The following is a 24,648-nucleotide window of genomic DNA, read 5'->3' as shown; positions in this document are numbered from 1 at the left end:
GGTAAACACCTGCCTCTCGAAGTACGTAGTTTGTTTAGCTTTAAGTAGCGTTAGTCAACTTTTTTTTTTTTAACTATTTATTGTACGTTTCATTTCTTACAGCCTTGAAAAGGCATTATTTTTAAAATCAAAATCATCCAGTTACAGATTTCTCCTCTTTATACTCGTGCTGAGCGTTTTTAGAGATAGAAATCTCGGTGGCAACCTAACATCCTCGCAACCTTGGTTATCCTTCACAATCCAAATTATTTTATATCTGGTCTCCGTGCATGTCACATTTGATAGAAAAGCAAATTAGTCAACAGAGCTTTGTTGTAATAGTACATTGCCTACTTTCTTCTCTCTTATCATAAACGTTCTTAAGTGCTTTCCGCAATTATGTGCTCTCTTATGTGGCCCACTGCCGAGAGACTCGTACAATGTCTTCTTTTTGTCATTGACGCACATGCCCATTTTTAACTTGGAAAATATTTATATTTTTCATGTTGTAGTGGTGGGACGATTTCACTCCATCACCCCTTCACTCCTTCATTGCCTGTTAGACATTTCGAACCCCGGGGGGGGGGGAAATCCCATATGAGAATGTCAGGGATGCTCGTCGGAAAATTTGAATTTAACTCCTAAAGGAGACTAAAATGGGAGTTGCTTGAGCTTCATTAGACCCCTAAAAGATACCACTTAAAATGGAATGGATTCGGTTACTAGCCACTGGCCAAGAAAGGATCCCGCGCGCACTTGTAGACCCGACACGGGTACTCGGGAGATCAGCGGAAAACAAATGAGAGCCTGACTTTTATTATTATTTCTTCGAGTGCACCCTAAAGGATACTTTGACAGCTAAGAATGGTGACGTTTTGTTATCAACACCCTAAGTGAGACCAGAATCCTTGAGTTGTACCCGAGACGACGAGCATCCCCGGCCTTTTCATCTACTAGTTTCCCCACCCCACCCGGGTTTCGAACATCGCGCTGTCCAAGGCCATTTTATAGTCGATTGCGCCGTGCCAAGTTAGTTATGCTTTGAATTTCTGACGCAAGTACTCAACATCTTACCGAAGAAGTGATCTCAGATTTTCGCACGAACGTGTCTATATATAGAAGCTAATTATATAAATAGCTCATTTCCCAAGGTGTCCACTCGATTGCGGAAAACTGATATTGAAATAAACTGATATTGAAAATCACAAAATTGATGAGCTGTATGAATTTTCGAATTATGATTCAAGCCGTGATTGAAAGTTTTGGACGATCAACAGACAAGAGAATTGAGGAGAATTCGAACGACGTATTTTGCTATTTTTTATACAGTATTGTAAATAAATACTTCAAAGATGAATACGGACATAGAGGAATGATTTGAACAAAATAGGTGATAATTAGAAAAAAAAAGACATTACACAAAACTTGGGGTTCAGCAGTGACTAATATCGCCTTGGAAAGGGAAAAAAAGAAAAGAAAAGAAAAGAAGTTATTACAACACGGGGTATTCGTATTTGGTAACCCATCCAAGCAAGAACCCCGCCGAACAGGGCTTAACTTTGTTGTCGGCATAGTAATCTAAGAATATTCACAAAAATATTTTCAGCCCAAAATCAGAACAAAAATAAGAATATTCGGCATGGACCGGAAAAACACTACTCTTACAAAAAAGAGTGAGTTGAAAGTTATATTTTTACCAGAGCATGATTCCATAATAAATCAAGGTGGATATGAACCACTCAAGTGGCAGTAGGTCATACATGTTCAATGACGATATGATTGTATGTCGAGCGAGAAAGACAGAATATGAATTTAAATCCGCTGGCATTATAAGTAATAGTACAAAACGCAATGGTAACAGAATACATAAGGAGATGAAATTAAAACATATGATCTTTCGTATATTCACTTGTAAAGGTAAACCATCCATAGCGAATTTTTTTTCCCCGTAAGTTCTTGACACAATTTTACTGCCTTGTCCAGTGAGGGAACCAAAGAAAAAGGAAGCAACTACCGTATAACACCAATAAACACATCCTTCGGTTTTAATTTCCTGGTGTTCTCCGCTTGTTGGCCAAATCGTCGTTACATTCCATTATGCGTTACATTACCATTTTGACATATCTGTAGTTATCTGAAGGATTCATGGTTCAAATTAAAGGCGATTATCAAATGCGTTAGAAAATTAGTAATTTGATGAAATAGCAGCACCTGCTAAAAAAAAAAACACAAGCTTTGAAAAATACTAAATGAATACATTATTCTTGGAAATGTTTCATTTCTTTCGTGTTATTGAGAGTAGCGAGAGCGGTCAGGTATAAACTTACCTGCGATCGGGCGTTCTTGTGTAACACGAAAGTTGACTTTTACCTTTTTGCGGTTGTGATAAATCATCGGCTACTCTGAAATTCATGTTCATTAACAGATAGAAACCTCATTAGAAGATCAAATTCAAAAACTCTCCTCGACTTTAGCAAAAATAGAATTCATCCAGTAAATCGATTTCAATTTTGTCACCTTTGCGTGTGCGTGACCATAGTAATTGTTGTATCAAATACGTGAAAAATGAGCCATGCGTTTACTTTTCTTAACTCTATTTATCTATTTATTCATTTATTTATTTATTTATTTATTTATCTATTTATCCAACCCGGGCAACCGCACAAACAAGATACCGTAAATCCTCAAATTAACGGCCCCCCTCGAATAAGCGCCCCCTTCGAATATGCGCCCCTCCTATCGGCCGAAATTTGAAATAAGCGCCCCCCCCCCCCCCCACCCCCTCGAATAAGCACTCCCCTCCCCTCCCCCTCATTTTTTGGGCGACTATGAGACAATAAAAGATGTATAGTTTTCGTCATGTAGTATTAGATTTGTACATTGTTTTAGTTTGTGAACACGTTAAGTGAAAACGTTGAACACGTTAAGTACTAACGGTGCCGCGATTAAAAATTGGGGATCAGCTTTTTATGTCAATGAACAGTTTATGTTGTTGTTTACCCGCAGATGATGTATTCAAAAATTGATCATGTCAGGCCACGATTTGGGAAAAATTAAATAAGCGCCCCCTCGATTAAGCGCCCCCTCGAATAAGCGTACCCCGTCTTCTCCTAACTTTGAAATAAGCGCCCCGGGCGCTAATTCGAGGATTTACGCTACGCTCAGTGATTTTTGTGTGTGTTTTGCACTTTTTTTTTGGTTTTTGTTTCCTATCGATTTGTTGTTTCAGTCCAGGGGGAGAGGAAAAGAAATAAATATAACAAATAAAATAAAGTCTGCTGTTTCCTCATTCTTACTCTAGTAGGTTTTACTCGACTTACTGGTCATTACGGTAGTCCATAAGGTAAGAAAATGACATGAAAGTCAGTTTTGAAGTATTATAGCTGTTGATTCCAACACTGAACTGAACTCCTTTGCTTTGTTTTGCTTATTTATTTGTAACATCTCAGTTTTCTTAGTTGATTATCTACTCATTCAGCAAACCCACTTTGGGCTGAGGTTCTAAATAGACAGCTGTGTACGCATCATCAGTCTAAATGGGATCACAAACTTGACCAAGACAGCGTATTTTTATCTTCGGGCATATCTCAAATATCTTTTACTACCTAGCAGAAGTAATATATTCAGATCGCTTTGAATTAGAAACTTTTATGATAAAACGATCACCTACGAGACGATGAACAGTCCGTGTATAGGATGATCAGTTGGCTTAAGAATTCTCTCAATTTGGCGGTTGGAGCTACTCCACTTATAATTGGCTGCATAGAATAAGTTTGTTGTCGGGACATCATATTTTGGTTATCATTCAGGCTTCTTGTTTGGAGAAGTAGCTTGTCAGCAATAAGGGTACCGTGTTAGACAAACACAAATTTAAGGGAGAGGGATGTACACTCGTTTAATGCTGCAATGCACCATCTGATGGTGTAATCAGTACCAATCCACTTAAGTTCTCGGATGTGAGTTTGTCAGGTGTAATTTTCCTTAACAATTATTTCATACATGGCATCCTCGGGCTGAGGGAATTGCAAGAAAACTATGGCAAAGTTTTGAAAAACGACACAAACAACCGCTGTTCATCCTCAGCAAAAATAAAATAAAAAATAAAAAAGGAAAAGATCCTTTGTTCCAGCCGTATCAGTTGAACAAGTGACACCATGACGGTAGACTAATGCTGCACTCCTGCGTCCTCCAAAGTGATCTATCGGAACGTTGCATGAAGACATGAGGCAATTATTAACTGTTTGACGATTATGCATACAGACGCTTTAACAAATTGTCAATTACTCAGCTATAAATAATTTAGTCGAAAAACAAAATGAGCAGCTTTGAAGTCAATGATATAGCGATGATGTAAGCTAAATATAAGATCTATAGCTTTAATACCCAGGCTAGGAAAATCTCTTTGTTAAATTACAGAGCACGTATGGGAACGCCATTATAGAGATTGTATGGGCACATTCACATCATTTCCGGTTTCTCATGTCCCACCTAACTGCGAAGTAGAGGATAATATATAGCTATAGATTTAGCCAAGCCTAAAGCGGAGCTCCTGGGCCGTGTTGTTCAAAGCCCGATTAAGCTAACCCAGGAAAGACGAGAATTTTGATTTGAAGTTTTAACTTTGGGGTGAGGTTTGCTGTTTATATTGTTTGGCCTTCTGTTTTATCTCAAACTACACAAAAAAAAAGCAGTGAAAAACATTTGTATACCTTCCATAACAACCCGGCCCTCATTAACAAGTCAGCCTCACGTGAGTCCGCGATCCAATCGAAATCCAGTACTTGATCGGCGGGGAAGTCTAAAAAACCACGTGACCTCGATAAGCACTAAACCTGATCCCGCGATATAGTCACGTGATACCGGTTAGCAGATAGCTTCTTTTGACAGCTGTCAATTGACAATAACGTGGATGTCCAATACATGCATGCCTTGGTCGACCTATTAGTTGGAGTATGACCGCCATGTTGCGCGACGCCGTCGTCGTCGTTAGGCGCACACGACCGCGATCCACGCCGCTAGCCATGTTGACCATGAAAAAAGAGTTGCGCGCTTTTCTATTTCTATGCATGCATGTGGTTCTGTTCCTATAGTTATGGGGCTCCGTTTGGCGGCCCTTTCGGGTCGCCGGAGCTCCGCTAATACAAAGGCCCGCTTAGATGTGGAATATCTTTTCGAGGGTACAACTGCAAGGGAGACTTGTTTGCGCAGACACGAAAATGTTCAACCTTTTTTTGTGTGTTTGTACCAGGCTACGATTTTCTTTGAACACGCGGTTTTCGCGACGCTGAATTTGAGAACCGAAACTTTGACGGAGATTCATTCTTTAAGAGGTCCTTAGAAAGTCATGAAAAGCCATGTTACAGTGAAAAGCAATTCAAAGTGAAGAGCGAACTGCCCGTTTCATATCGCTGATGGCAATTTTGCGGTTGATGAAGCTCTTTTTGAGCGCACATGTTACCGACAAAGATGGCGATTTCCCTTCAACAAAGATGTGGCAAAGCAAGCGTCGGTTCATTTTCCTTTGTACGGAGGAGTACCTGAGGCCTTAATCGACACCAGCTAAAAGAAACATGGCTATTGTGGTAAGTTAAACATATTGCTGGTTCCTTGAACTTATAATTATATTTTAGATTTTTATTCGTCTCATATTGGGGAGACGAGAAAACCTTGTTGTTCTCATTTTCAATTTCAAAGTGTGCAGGTTAAACAAGAAAATCTCACCATTTTTTTTTCGTCAACTCTTCTCTAAATTCCAGTCCAGCATTGCTACTATAAAGTTATTTTTTCATAACCTGGGTACTTTTATGGTTTTGAGTAAATCCGTTTTATTTTAAAGTAAAGTTAATGTTGGTAAAGATAAATGTTTTTTTTTACCTCGAAACTAAAATTTGTCTTCAAACCTCTAAGACGCTTGTACTCCTTTGTGATATGTGAATTCCCATTCATGGGTGACAGTTTAATGTGTACACTATGCCTTGGCAAAATTTGGTACCTTGTTTCCGATGTTCCCCAGTATACTACAAGTCAGATGAATGATTTGAGGTCGGAATTCAATTCTAGAAATTCAGTTTTTGACTCTTCGAGTTTTAAAGCTCTTAAAATGAGCGGCAGTTCTCAACTGTTGATGAAAAGTGTTCATTTAGTTTAATTTGAGTGGACGTTTATTCCAATCAACCCTTGTATTTATAAACCGTATCAAACAAAATATCCCCTCATTTGATTTCACAATACTCGCCGGCAACGCTGTTTTATCGGCTGGTTAAACTTTACAAGGTTAGCGTTTCTGTGAATATCCGAAAAACTAATTTGTGATATGGGAATCGGCTTTAACTAGTGAAACTACAGTTACTCTGCTACAATTTAACGTATAGATATGAGGATGTTTTCGGTGATACTGTCACTGTCACTGCCATAGCGTGACATCAGTTTGTCACGAACCATTTTCGAGCATCTTACATACGACGCAAAGAAAGTCTACGATATTCAATACTTTATATTTGGTTTACAAGCTGCGACAGTGAGAAAAATGCCTTTTGCATTTTTTGTCTTGCAGATGCAGCTGTTTTGGAGTATGTGGCAGCAAAATTAAATTAAGCACGACGTATGTAAAGTCATTTGTACAAACAAACTTAAGCTAATAAAGATAAAGGTTTCCTCAACAGTTTCTCCTTAAGCGTTGACTTCTCCAAAGTTGCTTGGGAAACCAAAAGTGATGTGTAAAATTGAATGAGTATTGAAAATAAATATTTCTTTGTCAGTCAATTGTCATGAGTCAGACAAAAGATTTCTCTACATGGCCATTCCTACTTTTGCCATCGGGTCATTGACTGCATTGACAATTTTTGTTTGTTTTCATGGCTCTCAAAAAAGTGATTTGAGTGGTTCTGAAAAGACCCATTTCAATACTAAGCGGTCACTACATAATGGTTTCTCTGCAAAACAATATTGTCACTTTTATTTCTCATGGCTCACTTATAATCTCAGAAGAATACTAAAAGCTCAAACGGATGGCAAAGTAGTTAGTCCGCATCAGGCCAAGTGGTTCATACTGTCATCGATCTGAGCATATCCCTGTTTCCATAGCATGGATGAGATGCCAGTCTATTACATGGTTATCCCCAGCATTAAATTCAGCACCACCCATTTATAAAGCTGGGTGAGAAGCATTGCAAGAGTATTGGTAAAGTGTCTTACCCATGAAGACAAAGTAATGACCCCAGTCACCACTGGAAAAGTTGAAAATTTACAGAGTATGTAAATAACATGTAATTAACATGTAAATAATCAAAAAGAGACTGTAAAGATTAATTTACATGATTTTTCCCCTTTTACATGTTTTGGAGGTTTCATGTAAAAAACATGTAAATATTTCAAGTGAAACATGTAAATGATGAAGAAAACACTGTAAATGTTTCAACGCAAAGGGCTAAGATCATGTAAATAACATGTAAACTGTTCCTGCAAATACTGTAAATAGCCTGTAAATTTCTTGTGATTCAACCTGGAAACCCGTAAATAACATGTAAATTTAATACAGGGAGGCTGCCATAATACTGTAAATAACATGTAAATAAAAGGGGGAGGCTGTAAACAACATGTAAATTAAAAAAATGGAGGCTGTAAATAACATTGAAAATGAAAACAGGAGCCTGTAAATAACGTGTAAATCAAAAAAGGGAGCCTGTAAATAACATGTAAATCGAAAAAGGGAGTCTGTAAATAACATGGAAATCAAAAAACGAGCCTATAAAGAACATGTAAATCGAAAAAGGGAGCCTGTAAATAACATGTAACTCGTAAAAGGGAGCCTGTAGATAACATGTAAATCGAAAAAGGGAGCCTGTAAATAACATGTAAATCGAAAAAGGGAGCCTGTAAATAACATGTAAATGGAAAAAGAGAGCCTGTAAATAACATGGAAATTGAAAAAGGGAGCCTGTAAATAACATGTAAATCGAAAAAGGGAGCCTGTAAATAACTTGCAAATCGAAAAAGGGAGCCTGTAAATAGCATGTAAATGGAAAAAGAGAGCCTGTAAATAACATGGAAATCGAAAAAGGGAACCTGCAAATAACATGGAAATTGAAAAGAGGAGCCTGTAAATAACATGTAAATCGAAAAAGGGAGCCTGTAAATAACCTGTAAATTGAAAAAGGGAGCCTGCAAATAACCTGTAAATTGAAAAAGGGAGCCTGCAAATAACCTGTAAATTGAAAAAGGGAGCCTGTAAATAACATGTAAATCAAAAAAGGGAGCCTGGAAATAACCTGGAAATGTAAAAAGGGAGCCTGTAAATAACATGTAAATCGAAAAAGGGAGGGAGAAACCCTGTACCATAAATAACTTGTAAATAATAACTTGTAGAAAAATGCATGGAATGTACTGTTTTATTGTAATCAAATCTGTTGACCTTAATTATAATAGTAGAAAACATGCAAATTTATACAGAATCAGAAATTTATTGCAATCAGAACAAACTCAGTAAAATTCAAATAGTTTTTATATGCCATGAATAAGGTTTACAATGTACACATTGCAACAAATAAAACATGTTTTCTTTTCTTTCTATCAATAACAAGACGACTTAAATGTAATTTTGTACATGGCCAAAATATTTTAAAATACCATGACTGAGCTCCTTTAACCGAATTCAAGCACTTTTCAAGACTACTAAAATTCAAGACCTTTTCAAGATTGTGCAAAACCATGTCATATTCAACTCTATTTAATTCATAAATAATAAAATGATTAAGAACTATACTGTTGTCAGCTACAACTAGTGAAAATTTTGCAATTTAGGCGTATTACTAAATTAAAATTGTTTGCGAATGGATACCTGTCTTAAATATATACTAAATTCACAAAGTCAAATGTAACATAATGATAATACCTTTGTCATAAAATGAATGAATAAACTGTTTTTTTCTTACTAAGTAATTAATATGGGATTAAATTAGCCTTAATAATTATTATGAAAAATGTGGGAGGCACAATGGTCTCGTAGTTACATGTAGTGCGCTCAACTCCTGATCGAGCAGTCCGGGTTCAAGCCCTAGGCGGGTACATTCTATTGTGTTGTTGGGCAACACACTTTACTCTCAGTGCCTCTCCACCCAGGTGTATAAGTAGGTACCAGCGAATTTAATGGTGGGGTAACCCTGCAATGAACTGGCATCTCATCCAGGGGGAGTAGAAATAGTCCTAATCGCTTCCTGCTACAGAAAGCGGGATAAGCTCCAGTCTGTTGGGCCACGTGGCTCATATGCAGACTTTACCTTTACCTTATTATGAAAATTACTGCAATGTAAGTGTGAAATATTGATCAACTTTTTTCATAGAGTGAATTGTTCTTTTGAAATAACAGAAAATAGGGAGAAAAAACATTTACCACAAGATAGAGATTGACATTTTAAATTCATCATAAAAACATTCATGTATACACATATACATATACATATACATATACATATACATATACATTGCATAACATAAAACAAGGCTTCTGACATCTTTTAGGCTATGTTTACAAAGTTTCCTTCTTTTTCCAAAACTGTACGGAATCCAAACAGGACAAACATTTTGGACCCCTGACAAAACATTCACTGTAAACAATATTCAAAATTTTACTTTTTCTTTTTGTGATAAAAAAAAAACTGTACTGTAAAAAAAAAAAAATTCATAGTTCCCATAACACATCATAAGTTAATAAATTATTGTTCTGGTACTACATGTATGTAAACATAGCCTTTGCTTTTTATGATGAAATCTTATAGCTACTGTATTGAACAATAAGTATCAACCTAGCAATCTAAGATATTCAAATTTAATGCTAATTCACTAACACAGGTACAGTGTAGGTGATACTTCAAAGCATTAAAAATAATGTTTAAAGTGGTTGAATTTATGCCAGAAAGTGTTGAAGGTCACCATGTTAGACCGTAATGCACCAGGGGCCCATTTCTCGAAGGTCCCAAAAAGTTTTCGCACCCAGAAAGCCATACCAAAATCTGAAATCTTATGCTTACTGAGCTGTTTTATTCGCTTATTCTCAATATGAACAGAGGTTTCCTTCACACGAGAAGTTTCAGGCATATACAGCTCTTAGTTTTTAGACACAGCTCAATTAAAGATGGCTTTGTGGGCCCGAAAAGTTTCCAGGGCCTTCAAGAAATGGACCTTGGACCCCTTATAGAGTCATAGGTACTGTAGACTTCTCAGTGGCTGATTTTTTCCTGATCAAGCATCAATGCCAAGGAGTAGGCATGTATTGACCACTCTCAATTTTGCTTCATCCTACAAGTAACATAAAACATTTCATTAAAGAAGATAAGTTATGTCTGAGTATGAATCAGCAAATTCTATGTATGATATCAATCAGCGAATTTTACACTGGAGTTATTATTTTGTTTCTTATCATTCCAATTTATACTGTGACATTTGAAATCGGACTGTAGCCGGTCATGTTGACCGGCCAAAGTAATTTTAGCTTGGTCACGTCTCATTTCTGACTGGTCAAGATATTTACGAAAAAATCAAGTACACATAATGTGAGCCAAATTAAACCCACAAATAGTTTGTTTGTTCCAGTCACTGCTAGACCGTTTAAAGATTGGCTTAATATTTTTCTGAACAGATTTAACCCCAGTCACTCGAATGGCATTCCTATCGATCTTGAATGCATGACAAACAGCAAGCGAATGGTCTTTAGCCGTTCGAACAGATACATGTATGCACTGGTGTATGTTTTCGTTAGAGGTCATAATAAAAAAGAGATAAAAACTCTCAGATTTACAGTTAGGGATTTGATTGTTTATTCAAGAATGAACAACGTGACCGTCTCAACATGACATGACTGGTCAACATGACCAGCGAGTGAAGTTTTTGGCCGGTCAAGTCACCATTCTGGCCAGACATTACCCGTTGACCGGCCATTATTTTGAGCCCTGAATATTCATCAATCAAACAGATCTTACATCTGTAGCTACTGTGTGACAAAAAATTTGCATCTCTGATTGGAAGGCACTGAATGTCAGAGGATGTAGAAGAACTAAACTCAAAATCTGTGGCAGTAACTATTCAATGTTCACTATCTCCTACATTGTAATATTCATGCACAATAAATCAAACTCCTATCAAACAATGTTTAAATAATAAGTTGAATTATTTGCAGGCACAATTTGATTGTTTCTTACGTGCACTTATGCTCTATTGGTGGACAAAGGTACAGATGATGTCATAAAAGTTTGTTTTTGTTTCTTTGTTATGTATTACAAAGCAGACAGATTCTATGTTGTTGTGCATCTGTTCAGTAATAGATCACAGAAGACATCAAAATGTGGTAAAAACATCAGTAACACACGCCTGAAAAATTCACAAATTCTGTGACACACTCTGGTAATGGCTTATTAGACTATTTTTTGTTTTTACCACATTTTGATGTTATCTGTGATCTACTCAAGGCAAGAAAAAACCCAGGTCTGATTTCCTCAGCCAAGTAAATTTTGCTCTTAGGCAAGCGAAAATAGAAGTTCAGTGGCCCAGTGGGCAAGTGAAATTACAATGTAGCGTCAGTAGTCTTGTGAGTCTGACTAAAAATGCCAGCTTGATAAATGATAATTTCCAGTCATTCCATTTCAAAACTTAAGACCTAGAGATAAGTTAATTATTAGGTTGAAAGCAGGAATTAGTTTGGAATCCGAGTGTACTTCATTCGCATTTGTCCTCTGATTTCCTTACTGGCCACCACACTGGCAACTAATATTTAAGTGGGGCAAGTGAAAACTGAAATTGACTGGCCCACTGGGCCAGTGACTCACAATTTTCTTTCCTGCCCTGCTACAAATGCATGAACAGATGCATGACACATGAAACCTACATGTATTTGGTAAGAGCCCAATTTCGTACAAGTAAAATGTACCGCTGTGACAGGGCTCTAAAGTGCTGTCTGGTCATCCCAGGGTAAGGCAATCGATTGAAATCGATCCATAAATTGATATAAATCAATAAATTGAAATTAATGTAAGTGTTATCAGTGCTATCGATCAATTGAAAGAAATTCATACTCACATGCTAGAAAAGTTTCAAGTTATCAGTTTGATTTTACCAAATTTATCAGTCATTAGAGAATCAATTGAAAGTTGGTCTCTCTTTGTTAGTTCACCTAAACTGTAGAAAAATTATTGTGTCCCTCAACACAACGTTTGATTGCAACTTTTTTATGTAGATTTCAAAGGCACTACCAAAAACCCCCAAAATATAGTCCCTGATACATGTATGCCAGCAAAATATTCTGTTTACGAGATACAATGTAATGTTTTTATGCAATTGTATTCATGATTTCATATTTTACTTTACATCTTTTGTTCATTTCTTTCTTATTAAATGTTGCTTAAAAGATAAGCTAGTATCAGCAAAATTGATAATGCTTATTGAAAATTTGATCACAATCGATGACTCATGACGAATCCTTTTATTGATTTCTGATATCATTGACTAATTTCTATTGATTGTTATGAAATAATTGATTGACTATACTGTGTCGTCCAAGACAAGTAGATTTTCCTGCCTGGGCAAGTGACTCTTCCTTTTTTTCAAGTCCTGTGTAGTTTTCACGACAGTTTGAGGTACATGTATACCTCTTTATAAGGTATCATAGTGTTTTTTTTTCGTGAAAGAAAATACCACAACATTTAACTTACTACAGTATCAGCACCAGTGGGTGCAATGTCCATGTACAGTTGTGTATAACAGCATATTGTAACTTGCATGTAGGTACAACTGTAGACACTTGAGTAACTTCAGAATACTTACTCTAGCATAAGAGAAGTTTCTCTGCTGAAGATGGCACATTACATTTTAGCTTACTAGCATTCACATCAGAGGGCAACATAACCTTACAAGAGCACGCATCAGAAAGAATCATGAGGTGCATATAAGCCAATAACAAATGTCGCATGTTCATGCTCAGTTATCGAGAACAGATAATAACAGATAATAAAGCTCTTTATGCACGGCAGGTAAACATCACCAAAGTCGATTCCACAAGCAATGTAACTTCTCCTTGATAATGGCACATTCACAACCAAAGGCAAAACGAAATGTATACGTATCTTGACGTTACTTTACTCTGCTCGTTCAATTTATGCAAAACTTGCTTACCTGTTGTTTTTGTTGCCTGTAATCGCTATCTTCAACCTCTGGGTAACGGTAAACGTTGCCTTGAAACCGTGCACGGTGACGAAGCGAAGGTAGAGTGGATTTTGGCCCGCTAAAACAGAGCTCGAGTTCGATGCAAGTTCCAACGAACTGTCAAACATGGCGGGAGAACCGAGAGAACCTGGTACTTAACATGAAGACCGCTGATTCCTGCTTGTTGGAGATCGGGCACTCACAAGGCTGGTATGCTCTTATAAAGTGACTGGGATAGCAGTGATGGCAATGAAAGCACAAAACGGTAGAAATCACCAAAACAAAACAAAACAAAACAAAAACACAGAAACAGTGAACATGCAAGGGCAGACTTAGTTGTACTAATCTTACTTGTAGAATGTTCATGTTTCGGAATATTTAACGCTCTAAATCGATGATATTTCGTTCATTCTCAGCGGTTCAGGGGCACAACTGTGACCTCGAACTTTCGCGATATGAGAAGTTTAATGTTTGTTGTTTTCGGATTGTTAAAAATGTCATTTTGGGTACCGAAAAAAAGTCAGCTATCATTTTCGGAAAGGCGATAAGACCTAACGTTTTCGGGAAATGGACAAAAAAGCCCTAATAAGTTCGAGAATACTCAAGCTCATCTAGAACAACCGAACAGATAAATTTTTTTTTGCGCAACCTAAAATTAACCTACAGAGCTTTGAAAGTACACCAGATAGCCTAAAACAGCGTTGAAAAGCATTCGAGAGGAAACGGTCGTTGGGTGTCCCTTATGGTTCCCTGCCTAACCTAACTCCGCGTCAGTTCAAACTCGGTCACCAGGGCTCTTTCCGTCTTGAACTCACACAACACGTGACGCTTTCATGGTCCTTCATGAATAAATACGTACGTGTCCGAGAATTAATTTTTCTCTTTTCTAGAGACGTAAGCTTGGGACGCCTGCATGTGCAGTAACAATTCTAGTTTTATTTTGTCGTTGTGGATGCGCGGAAAGTTCACAAGAAGACGGCTTAATTAGTGCGGTGTCGCACCCGTGCAACTTCTAGGTTTTCCATTTACGTGGTTTTTACATGTTTCTTACAGGCTCCCTTTCTTTCATTTACATTGTTTTTACATGTTTCTTACAGGCCCCCTTTTTTCATTTACATGTTTTTTACATGTTTCTTACAGGCCCCCTTTTTTCATTTACATGCTTTTTACATGTTTCTTACAGGCCCCCTTTTTTCATTTACATGCTTTTTACATGTTTCTTACAGCACCCCTTTTTTCATTTACATGGTTTTTACATGTTTCTTACAGGCTCCCTTTTTTCATTTACATGGTTTTTACATGTTTCTTACCGCCCCCCTTTTTTCATTTACATGGTTTTTACATATTTCTTACAGGCCCCCTTTTTTCATTTACATGGTTTTTACAGGGTTACAAACATAACATTTCCAGACTTTTTACAGCATTCGCTTGAATTATTTACACGTTCCTCACATGGTTTAGCAAAGCAATTTACATGTTTTTTACAAAGGCAGATACTGTAAAAGTGCGTAAAATATTTTACAGGTTTTTACATGTTCTTCAAATGATCATTGTCGACAAAGACAATGTAAATCACTATTTACAGAACATTTACATGCTGTACTAAAAGCTGTAAATTTTCTGTAATTTTATTTTACAAAACCCTAACATGTAAATTGTAATTTACAAAGAATGTAAATCAAGATTTACATACTGTAAATTAAAACTGACATGTCCATGTAAATTTTCAACTTTTGCAGTGCACGGGAAACATCGCTATTTAGCTTGGCATTCCTTATCCAGCCCTTAATTACCCCCCTAGGTGCTCCTTATGAGAACATTCTTGAAAGCAGACAGCTTCAGTTACCCACGCCTTTTTTGGGTCCTGAGGGTGTCTACTTATGAGAGTTTCCACTAGCTGTACCACGTTTCTCAAACCAAGTGACAAATGACATAAACACAATTACATCACTACAGTGCATTACATTTTATTTGTACATAATTTACAATTTATACAGGCAAAAACTAACGATAGATAAATCCGACGTTTCGGCGACATCTTGGCGCCATTGTCAAGGGAAACTAATTAAATATGCGATTTCAAGAGTAACTAAGAGTTCAGAGTTTCTAATTTGCATAAGTTAGACAAAGACTTTAGCGCGAACTGAGTCTGATTGTACATTTAAACACGGTCGTAATTGTTTAATGAGTAACATCTCATTAATGAGACAATCAAACTTGTTGTGGCATTTTTTCAACACGCTAAAACAATTGCGAAGGTCATCCGGAATCCTGCCTGCGTGTCTACTATCATAGTGGTTGCGTACTGACGAGGTCTTGCTTCTATGTCCATCAACGCGTACGAACAGATGGCCACGGGTGTAACCGACATAACCAGCATCGCACTGGTCACACTTGAAGTTATACACAACGCATTGTTGATCAATGAGCTGAGGCTTAGGTTCGCTTGTCGGGAACTCCTGGGCAATCTTGCGGCTCGTAAACACCGGTTGAACACTGGTCTGCAGCTTCACACTGAGATCTTTCAACTGTGTCTTCACGATATTAGCAGACTCCTGGTCTTTAAAGGGTATGACAACCCGAGTAGTGTTTTCTGTCGTAGATCTGGACCGTAATGAGGGCTGGTCAGCGACCTTTAAATTTAGGAAGGTTTTGACAGTGGAGTCAACAAGGTGCTTGGGATATTTCAGTTTAGAGAAAACAGACTTCAGTCGTTCGCACTCCTCAGTGAAGTAGGACCATGACGAAGACAGGCGATGTGCGCGATCGAGCATAGTTGTCAATAGTCCGCGCTTGTACCTATTATCGACATGACTGTGGTAATGGAGAAGCAGACCACTGTTTGTTGGCTTCACAAACACTTTAGTTTCAATACGAGGCGCTCTGTTTAGGAGTTGAGTACTGAGAAAGGGAAGCATTCCATCATTTTCGACCTCCATAGTAAAGTTGATGGCGGGGTGAGCGTGGTTGAGGGTGTTAAGAAAGTCCCTAGCTGTAGACAAATCGGGCATCACAGTGAATGTGTCGTCAACATATCGACGATAGTAAGGTGGCAGTTTGCCCTCAACATCTAATTTCTCTTCAATAGACGACATGAATACGTTGGCTAGCAAGGGCCCAAGGGGGGACCCCATCGCTACTCCGTCGATCTGTTCATACAGGGATCCATTAAATTGGAAAAGCTGCCCCTTGGTGGCCACACCCAAAAGATCAATAAGGTCTTGCTTTGAAATGTTCAAATCATACTCGGAATTAAACCAGTTGTTTCTAAAGGCTCTGTCTGCGAGAATCGTAATGGTTTCATCCAAAGGTACATTCGTGAACAAGGAGGACACATCATAGGACACCAGCAAGTCACCAGGTGTTATGTTGAGGTCTCGCGGTAGTTCGTTCACAAAATCGAAAATGTCCGTGACTGTGTACTGATTTAACGACAACGGTTTGAGCTTGTTGTCCAACCATTTCGCCAGAGCATAATTATACGTATTAGTCGCTGATAGGATTGGTCGCATGGCTAATTTCTCCTTGTGTGTTTTCGGCAACCCGTACAGGTGTGCCAGTCTAGAACCGGTCGGACGAAGAGACTGGGCCACAGCGTGAGGGAGGATCCTTGTGATGATAGATTGTACAAGAGCCTCCTTTGCTAAAAGCGGATGATAGTGCTTGGGTGGTCTGCCTCGGGTTTTTGGTCGTTCAGAAGGAATGGGACGAAATTTGCTGGTGTCATTGACAGAAGCTTCGGAAAGTAGATGTATATATTCCGACTTATCCATTACAACGACACCTGAGCCTTTGTCCGGTTTTGTTATGAAATCGATGTTTTGTTATGAAGTCGATGTCGACGAGCATATCACAAACATCTCCTCGCATGAGCTCAGTTTCTTTCAGAAATTGGTTCTCTGTCGAGGCTTAAAGTTCGCCATACCCCAGCGTATCTCAAACATCGAGATTAAGGCGAGCTTTGAGAAGGCCTACTGGGACTTGGAACGGCATCTAAACAGTGAGAACTCTAAGGAACTGGCTGCCGCAACATTAAAATCTATAGCTCTCAATTACATCAACCATACAGGTCCGAGTCCTCCTAAACAGCTTTTGACAGCCATTAAACAACTAAAGCGCCGTGATGATATCGTCATAACAAAACCGGACAAAGGCTCAGGTGTCGTTGTAATGAATAAGTCGGAATATATACATCTACTTTCCGAAGCTTCTGTCAATGACACCAGCAAATTTCGTCCCATTCCTTCTGAACGACCAAAAACCCGAGGCAGACCACCCAAGCACTATCATCCGCTTTTAGCAAAGGAGGCTCTTGTACAATCTATCATCACAAGGATCCTCCCTCACGCTGTGGCCCAGTCTCTTCGTCCGACCGGTTCTAGACTGGCACACCTGTACGGGTTGCCGAAAACACACAAGGAGAAATTAGCCATGCGACCAATCCTATCAGCGACTAATACGTATAATTATGCTCTGGCGAAATGGTTGGACAACAAGCTCAAACCGTTGTCGTTAAATCAGTACACAGTCACGGACATTTTCGATTTTGTGAACGAACTACCGCGAGACCTCAACATAACACCTGGTGACTTGCTGGTGTCCTATGATGTGTCCTCCTTGTTCACGAATGTACCTTTGGATGAAACCATTACGATTCTCGCAGACAGAGCCTTTAGAAACAACTGGTTTAATTCCGAGTATGATTTGAACATTTCAAAGCAAGACCTTATTGATCTTTTGGGTGTGGCCACCAAGGGGCAGCTTTTCCAATTTAATGGATCCCTGTATGAACAGATCGACGGAGTAGCGATGGGGTCCCCCCTTGGGCCCTTGCTAGCCAACGTATTCATGTCGTCTATTGAAGAGAAATTAGATGTTGAGGGCAAACTGCCACCTTACTATCGTCGATATGTTGACGACACATTCACTGTGATGCCCGATTTGTCTACAGCTAGGGACTTTCTTAACACCCTCAACCACGCTCACCCCGCCATCAACTTTACTATGGAGGTCGAAAATGATGGAATGCTTCCCTTTCTCAGTACTCAACTCCTAAACAGAGCGCCTCGTATTGAAACTAAAGTGTTTGTGAAGCCAACAAACAGTGGTCTGCTTCTCCATTACCACAGTCATGTCGATAATAGGTACAAGCGCGGACTATTGACAACTATGCTCGATCGCGCACATCGCCTGTCTTCGTCATGGTCCTACTTCACTGAGGAGTGCGAACGACTGAAGTCTGTTTTCTCTAAACTGAAATATCCCAAGCACCTTGTTGACTCCACTGTCAAAACCTTCCTAAATTTAAAGGTCGCTGACCAGCCCTCATTACGGTCCAGATCTACGACAGAAAACACTACTCGGGTTGTCATACCCTTTAAAGACCAGGAGTCTGCTAATATCGTGAAGACACAGTTGAAAGATCTCAGTGTGAAGCTGCAGACCAGTGTTCAACCGGTGTTTACGAGCCGCAAGATTGCCCAGGAGTTCCCGACAAGCGAACCTAAGCCTCAGCTCATTGATCAACAATGCGTTGTGTATAACTTCAAGTGTGACCAGTGCGATGCTGGTTATGTCGGTTACACCCGTGGCCATCTGTTCGTACGCGTTGATGGACATAGAAGCAAGACCTCGTCAGTACGCAACCACTATGATAGTAGACACGCAGGCAGGATTCCGGATGACCTTCGCAATTGTTTTAGCGTGTTGAAAAAAATGCCACAACAAGTTTGATTGTCTCATTAATGAGATGTTACTCATTAAACAATTACGACCGTGTTTAAATGTACAATCAGACTCAGTTCGCGCTAAAGTCTTTGTCTAACTTATGCAAATTAGAAACTCTGAACTCTTAGTTACTCTTGAAATCGCATATTTAATTAGTTTCCCTTGACAATGGCGCCAAGATGTCGCCGAAACGTCGGATTTATCTATCGTTAGTTTTTTCCTGTATATGTTTATCTAAATCATTGTTGATTAGAATTTACAATTTTTATGATTTAATTCATTGGAAAGACAAACCTCTCCAGGGGTGGCAACTGTTTTGATTCACAATGATTACAGTTTGTTGCAAGGTACCTTTTTCACACGACTGTTTTATAAATCTATCAACCTGCACTTTACCACTATTTTGTTACATCACACCCATTTATCATTCTTCTTAATGCATACAAAAGACAGCAACCAGAAAAATACATATTCTTGAAAGCAACAACAATACCTGCAAGCAATATTTTTTGACAACTGTTTTTCTGAAGAAGGAAAGATAAAGTGCTATCCATTATAGAGTTTCTCTGCTTTCAAACACAGTAGCACTAATTGTATTGTATAATGGAATAATAATTGTGATTATTGTTAAATCAAAGGGATACTTGAAATTGGTTAGTATAACAGCTCAAAAGCTTTCCCCTCACCTTATGTGCACCTCAATGTCATTTTTGATGTAACTTCCCTATCTTGCAAATGTCCATAAAAACGGAAAGATTTAGAGTGGAGAGTGCAATTTCTTCAATAACATCACATTGATTACCAAGGAAGCCAATCACAGTAAATTTTACCAATTACAGATCCATACATGCATTGAATTAATTAAAAAGAAATAACAAACCTTAAAAATTAAACGAGACTTCCTCGTAAGGTTGGTCGTAATGATAGACATTGGCCAATGGTTGTTTGGATCGTCCCTTTTTCCCTTCCTGAAAATAGGGGTCACCCTTGCAAATTTCCACTCAGTTGGAAAGATACCAGTGCTAATTGACTTGGTAAATATTTGTGTGAGCGATGGTGCGACTATGTTGGCAGCCATTTTTAAAAGGTTACTTGGAATATTATCTTTCCTTTCATTTAGTTTAAGTAACAGTTTGCGAACTACGTTCACTGTTGGAGCTTTCATAGAAAAAGTAGCTTCAGTTGGTTCGAGATAGCACTCATGTTCTACGTTAGACGACGGTATTTCTGAAGCTAGTCTCTCACCAATGCTTGAGAAATGCAGATTTAATTTTTGGGCTATCGCAGAAGGTTCAGTTATAGTTTGTTCCCTAACTTTAATTTCCGAAATATTCTTTACCTTGTTTGGATGTCTTGAGGACAAATCGTTAATTAATTGCCACGTATTTCTAGGATTTGATTTACTGGATTCTAGATTTTCAGTGAAATAAAATTATTTCCGCTTGGCCCTCTTAATTTTGTTATTTGTATGGTTACGGGCACATTTGTACTCATACTATGCCAAAGAGTCGCCCTCTAAAGTAACCTTCTTTTTTAGGAAGTCTCTTTTGTGCATTTCATGGCGCAACTGGTCAGTAATCCATGGGGACGTTTTATTGCCAGCCCGTTTGGATTTTAGTGGTGCGTATTTGTCTATAGATTGCATTAACATATCCCTCCGCATTAGCCACATATCATTGGATCGTTAAGTGTTTCAACCCTGGACCATGCTTTTTGTTGCAGGTCGCTTAGGTAATTAGCTTTATGGAAATTTTTCATTTGACGGGTTTTGGCACACGCACACGCTCTTCTACTTCAGATAATTTTTACATAAAAGACTTGAAATACAAAAAAACGTCTTTTCAAGAATTGGTGCTAAACTATGGGATGAGATACCAAGCTCTCTGAGAGAACTACCAAAGAAATCATTCAAACTCAGAATTAAAAACAAACTACTAGGTGTTCTCGAGGATGAAGACTCCTTCATTGAGGTTCGGAGGATCATTTCTAAATTAAAATTTCAGTAGCAGTAGTAAAAAAACAACAACCAACCAACAATCAAACAAACAAACAAAAAAAATGTTATCTATTAAATCATATTCTTTTCCCACTTTTTCTTTTCATTTTATTAACTTTTTTTTTCTAACTTTCTATCTTGCTATAACAGTAATAAAAGTAACAATAATAATAATAATAAATCATTTGTAACTATTGATAGACTGGCCCGCCTAGACTAGCATAGCTATTCGCGGGCCAGTCAAGAAATAAAATGATGATGATGATCATTATCGTGCCAGTAGGTTCGTAACGGGCCTTATGTGTCATATCAATTAATGCATGGTCGCTAATTGCAAGTTGGACAACGGCAAACTTTACAATTTTAGTGGGTGAGTTCGTAATACAAAGGTCAATTAAAGAGCGGGAATTAGTAATAACAATAGGACTGAGTGGAGTCCAATTCGGTCGGTTATCATAAGAGTGATACCAAAATCGGACGACCGCGCGGCGGGAGTCCGATTTGTTTATCACGAGTATGATTACAGACTGACTTGGACGGCACGAAGTCTTATTATCAATTAATCATAAAAATTACAATTTCCGAGAAAAGAAGAATAGTCAAGCTATGAAAGAAAGAGAAAATTTGCATGAAAATACCTACAAAGGAGATGTAAACATTCTAAGGCCACTGCGCCTCCTACCGGCAATTAGGTGCCAAAAACACAAAAGCGCACGCACACACGCACGCACGCACGTAACAACAACTTTGAATGTGATTGGTTGATTTGAACTACAACTTTGAATGTGATTTGCTTATTGAACTGTCCGATAACAAACTGTCCAATAACAAACTGTCCGATAACAACTTGGCAAGTGAATTAGTGGAAAATAAACCAATCACAATCGAGGAAATTGTAATTTTTGAAGGTCTATACCAGGCACTAACTAGAAAGGGTCTTGACCGTGGCTTGGTGATTTCTACTACTAAACATTCAAGATTTTCAGTAGTCAAATCGTCAATAATTTTTTAGTTTAGGTTACTTCGCACATAGATACAGACTCCACCGCCCATTCATCTTGCGATCCTTTCTTGTTATTTCAAAACCTGGTAAATATATTTCACTATCATCAATAGTGGACTGTAATTTCACTTCGTCTATGTGTGCTAGTAGACTATTCAAGGCTAACAAATAAAATAAATAAAGCTAAACAGGGTTTGCTAACACCAATCAACGTCATCCTCTGTAACCAATTAGCTCACAACATATTAGCCATGAGAAAATATCACTTTTGTAATATGTTATGTTTAACATTCGTGACGTATTTAAGATATTTGTTTTCGGACGATGTCGTTCAGTTGAATTTTCTCCCTGTCTTTAACTTAAATTAAATTGAACTCAGCAACTAATTTCTCTAATAATATCAGTGACACGTGGCAAGAATGACGGGGGAAGAAACATTTTTTGTATAATGAAAAATTCTCAGAAGTGAAAACAAATCTTTCTTATATAAAAGAAATTGGGTTATTTTTAGCTCTTTGATTTTTAAGACTGGGGTTTAAGTTGCGCGATTTATTTTTTACAGTGATAAATCGTAGCCCACAATTCTTTTCTTAAGGCTCTGCTCGTGGTTCCGTATATAAATGGATTGATGGCCGAACTGAGGCTGAAAAAATACGTGAAAACCAATTCACCCTGACGAGGAAAGCGCGGATTTGTCATGTTGAAGCTAAGGTTATCGCACACAATAACAGGAATCCAACACGTTAGGTACCCTAACAAAACGGCGAATACAGTTTTGGTGATTTTCACCTCTTGGATTTTCGAGGTTGTTGTCGTGGTTGTCGACTGAGGACTGTCGCTTGTCTTTAAGTTGATCATGGCAACTTGAAAAGAACTGCTTCTTATTTTTTTAAAAACGCGGTAATACGAAAACGTTATTAAACTCATTGGAATGGCGACGTTGATGATCAAAAACATGGTCGCTATGACCTGTGACGACTTCGGTTGAAGAAATGTTGTGAAGCACATTGCCCTTCTCGGGTCGAGCGTGATTTTCGCAAATCCTGCCGGATAAGAAATTGAGGTGAGGCTTAAAATAATCATACCATCAACTAAAATCACAAGGCAGGTTGCTTTTCGGCTGAACAGTTGGTTGTAAAGTCTTTGGCGAACTACACAAATGTAACGATTTATGGCAGTCAAAGCCATAATGTGTAACGAAAATCCTGCTAAAGCCGGCGCAATTATTCCTTGAAACTGACAAGGAAAGTTTTTAACATCAAAGGGATTTACTTCCACGATCCATTTTCCTTTTATGAGCACGACTGTAGCCACAGTTAGCGGCAGGCAGGCGGTAAGCATGTCGGTTGCCGCTAACATGAGAATCAGTAAATTTGTAGCAGTGCGAAGTCTTGGATTCCGCACAAGAGTAAGACACACCAGCGAGTTTCCAAAAAATGCTGAGATGGTGATGATCACCATAATACTTGATTCTATAGCCACAAGATATTTTGGTCTGGAAGAGAGTTCTTTGAAATATTTGGGAGCCAGCCACCAGAATTTTTCATATAAGTCGGTCGAGTTTGTCGTGGGAGTTGTGACGTTTTCCATGATTATCTAAAATGTGTATTTCGATGAAAATATGCGAGAGACTTGAAACGTTTTCGTGGAAATTTATACGGTGTTCTGTTGCCGCGCTTGCTTGATATCATTTAAGGACTCAAGAAGCAAGAATGGCTTGAATGGGCAGCAGCATATATAGTAGAGTAATTTATTGGTGGAATCCGGTGAACACCTGCCTCTCGAGGTAGGTAGCATGCTTAGCTTTAATTAGCGTTAGTCAACTTTTCTTTTTTTTCGACTGTTTATCGTACGTTTCATTTCTTTTATGGCAGTAAAAGGCAGCGTTTGTAGAATCAAAATCATTCAGTAACTGATACCTCCTCTTTATACTCGGTGGCGATCGAACATCCTCGCAACCTTGGTTATCTTTCTTAATTTAAATTATGTTATATCTGCTCTGCGCGCACGTCTCATTTCATAGGAAAGCAAATTAGTCAACAGAGCTTTGTTGAAATTGTGACATTGCGTACTTCCATTCCTCTTGTCATAGACGTTCTTAATTGCTTTCCGCGTGATATTGAATGATATTAGCTAAACAAAGCGACACCCAAGTGACTCTTTTTTTTTTTTTTTCACCAAATAAGTTCGCCATCTGATCTAAGGCAAACATAACGCTGCGCTGTTTTTAAATTTTACAAGAGGCTAAGATATATGAGATCAAAGTGGCTATGAAACACTATACTAGGAAAATGAAGCTCATATGAACGAGACTTAAGGGGTTGGTTTAAATCCATTGGCTTTATATGTGGTCCACTCCCGAGAGACTCGTTCAATGTCTTTTTTTCATTGACGTACATGCCCATTTTTGTCAAAAGGTTTACAGTCTGTTTTCTTAATAAAAATACATTTAAAAGAATATCCAGGCTGAAATTTGTGGAATTTTAAGAATATTTTAAGAGCAAACCCAAGGCCCAGATTTTGAAATGAATGTAATTTTCTGTGTTGAAAATTTGAAAACTTGTACGATACAATATTCAGTACAATATTCAGTGGCAATTTTGATGCCACTGAACTGAGTTTTTGATCCGTAGATCATATTTGATCACTGATGATATCATTGTATATCAAACTTGAAAGGCGAAAAATAATGTTTAAGTTCGCTGGCATTGTTAAGCAGAGGTGCAAAACGCAGTAGACCTCTTTAGCTTGGGCG

General features: G+C 38.2%; 1 protein-coding gene, 1 long non-coding RNA gene and 1 pseudogene across 2 annotated transcripts; 1 reads left to right on the top strand and 2 right to left on the bottom strand.

Annotated features, from left to right (window-relative positions):
- Positions 1-8,348: 8,348 nt before the first annotated feature.
- Positions 8,349-13,475, bottom strand: LOC149106913 (uncharacterized). Its single transcript, XR_016209870.1, has 2 exons — positions 13,138-13,475; positions 8,349-10,272 (listed from the first exon to the last, which is right to left on the bottom strand). It is a non-coding gene; the product is annotated as an uncharacterized LOC149106913 (long non-coding RNA).
- Positions 13,476-16,230: 2,755 nt separating this feature from the next.
- Positions 16,231-19,180, top strand: LOC149106912 (uncharacterized; annotated as a pseudogene).
- A 3,261-nt stretch (positions 19,181-22,441) lies between these two features.
- Positions 22,442-23,595, bottom strand: LOC149106911 (melatonin receptor type 1B-A-like). The gene has a single exon (XM_089298196.1). The coding sequence runs from the start codon at positions 23,481-23,483 to the stop codon at positions 22,443-22,445; it is 1,041 nt and encodes a 346-aa protein (XP_089154322.1). The 5' UTR covers positions 23,484-23,595; the 3' UTR covers position 22,442.
- Between the last annotated feature and the right edge of the window lie 1,053 nt (positions 23,596-24,648).

The sequence above is a fragment of the Orbicella faveolata genome, unplaced genomic scaffold (genome assembly GCF_042242905.1).
Source record: "Orbicella faveolata isolate gen_17 unplaced genomic scaffold, um_ofav_v1 contig_3, whole genome shotgun sequence".
Taxonomy (NCBI): domain Eukaryota; kingdom Metazoa; phylum Cnidaria; class Anthozoa; order Scleractinia; family Merulinidae; genus Orbicella; species Orbicella faveolata.
The sequence above is the reverse complement of the archived record's forward strand: the minus strand, read 5'-3'. Positions and strand labels throughout refer to the sequence as shown.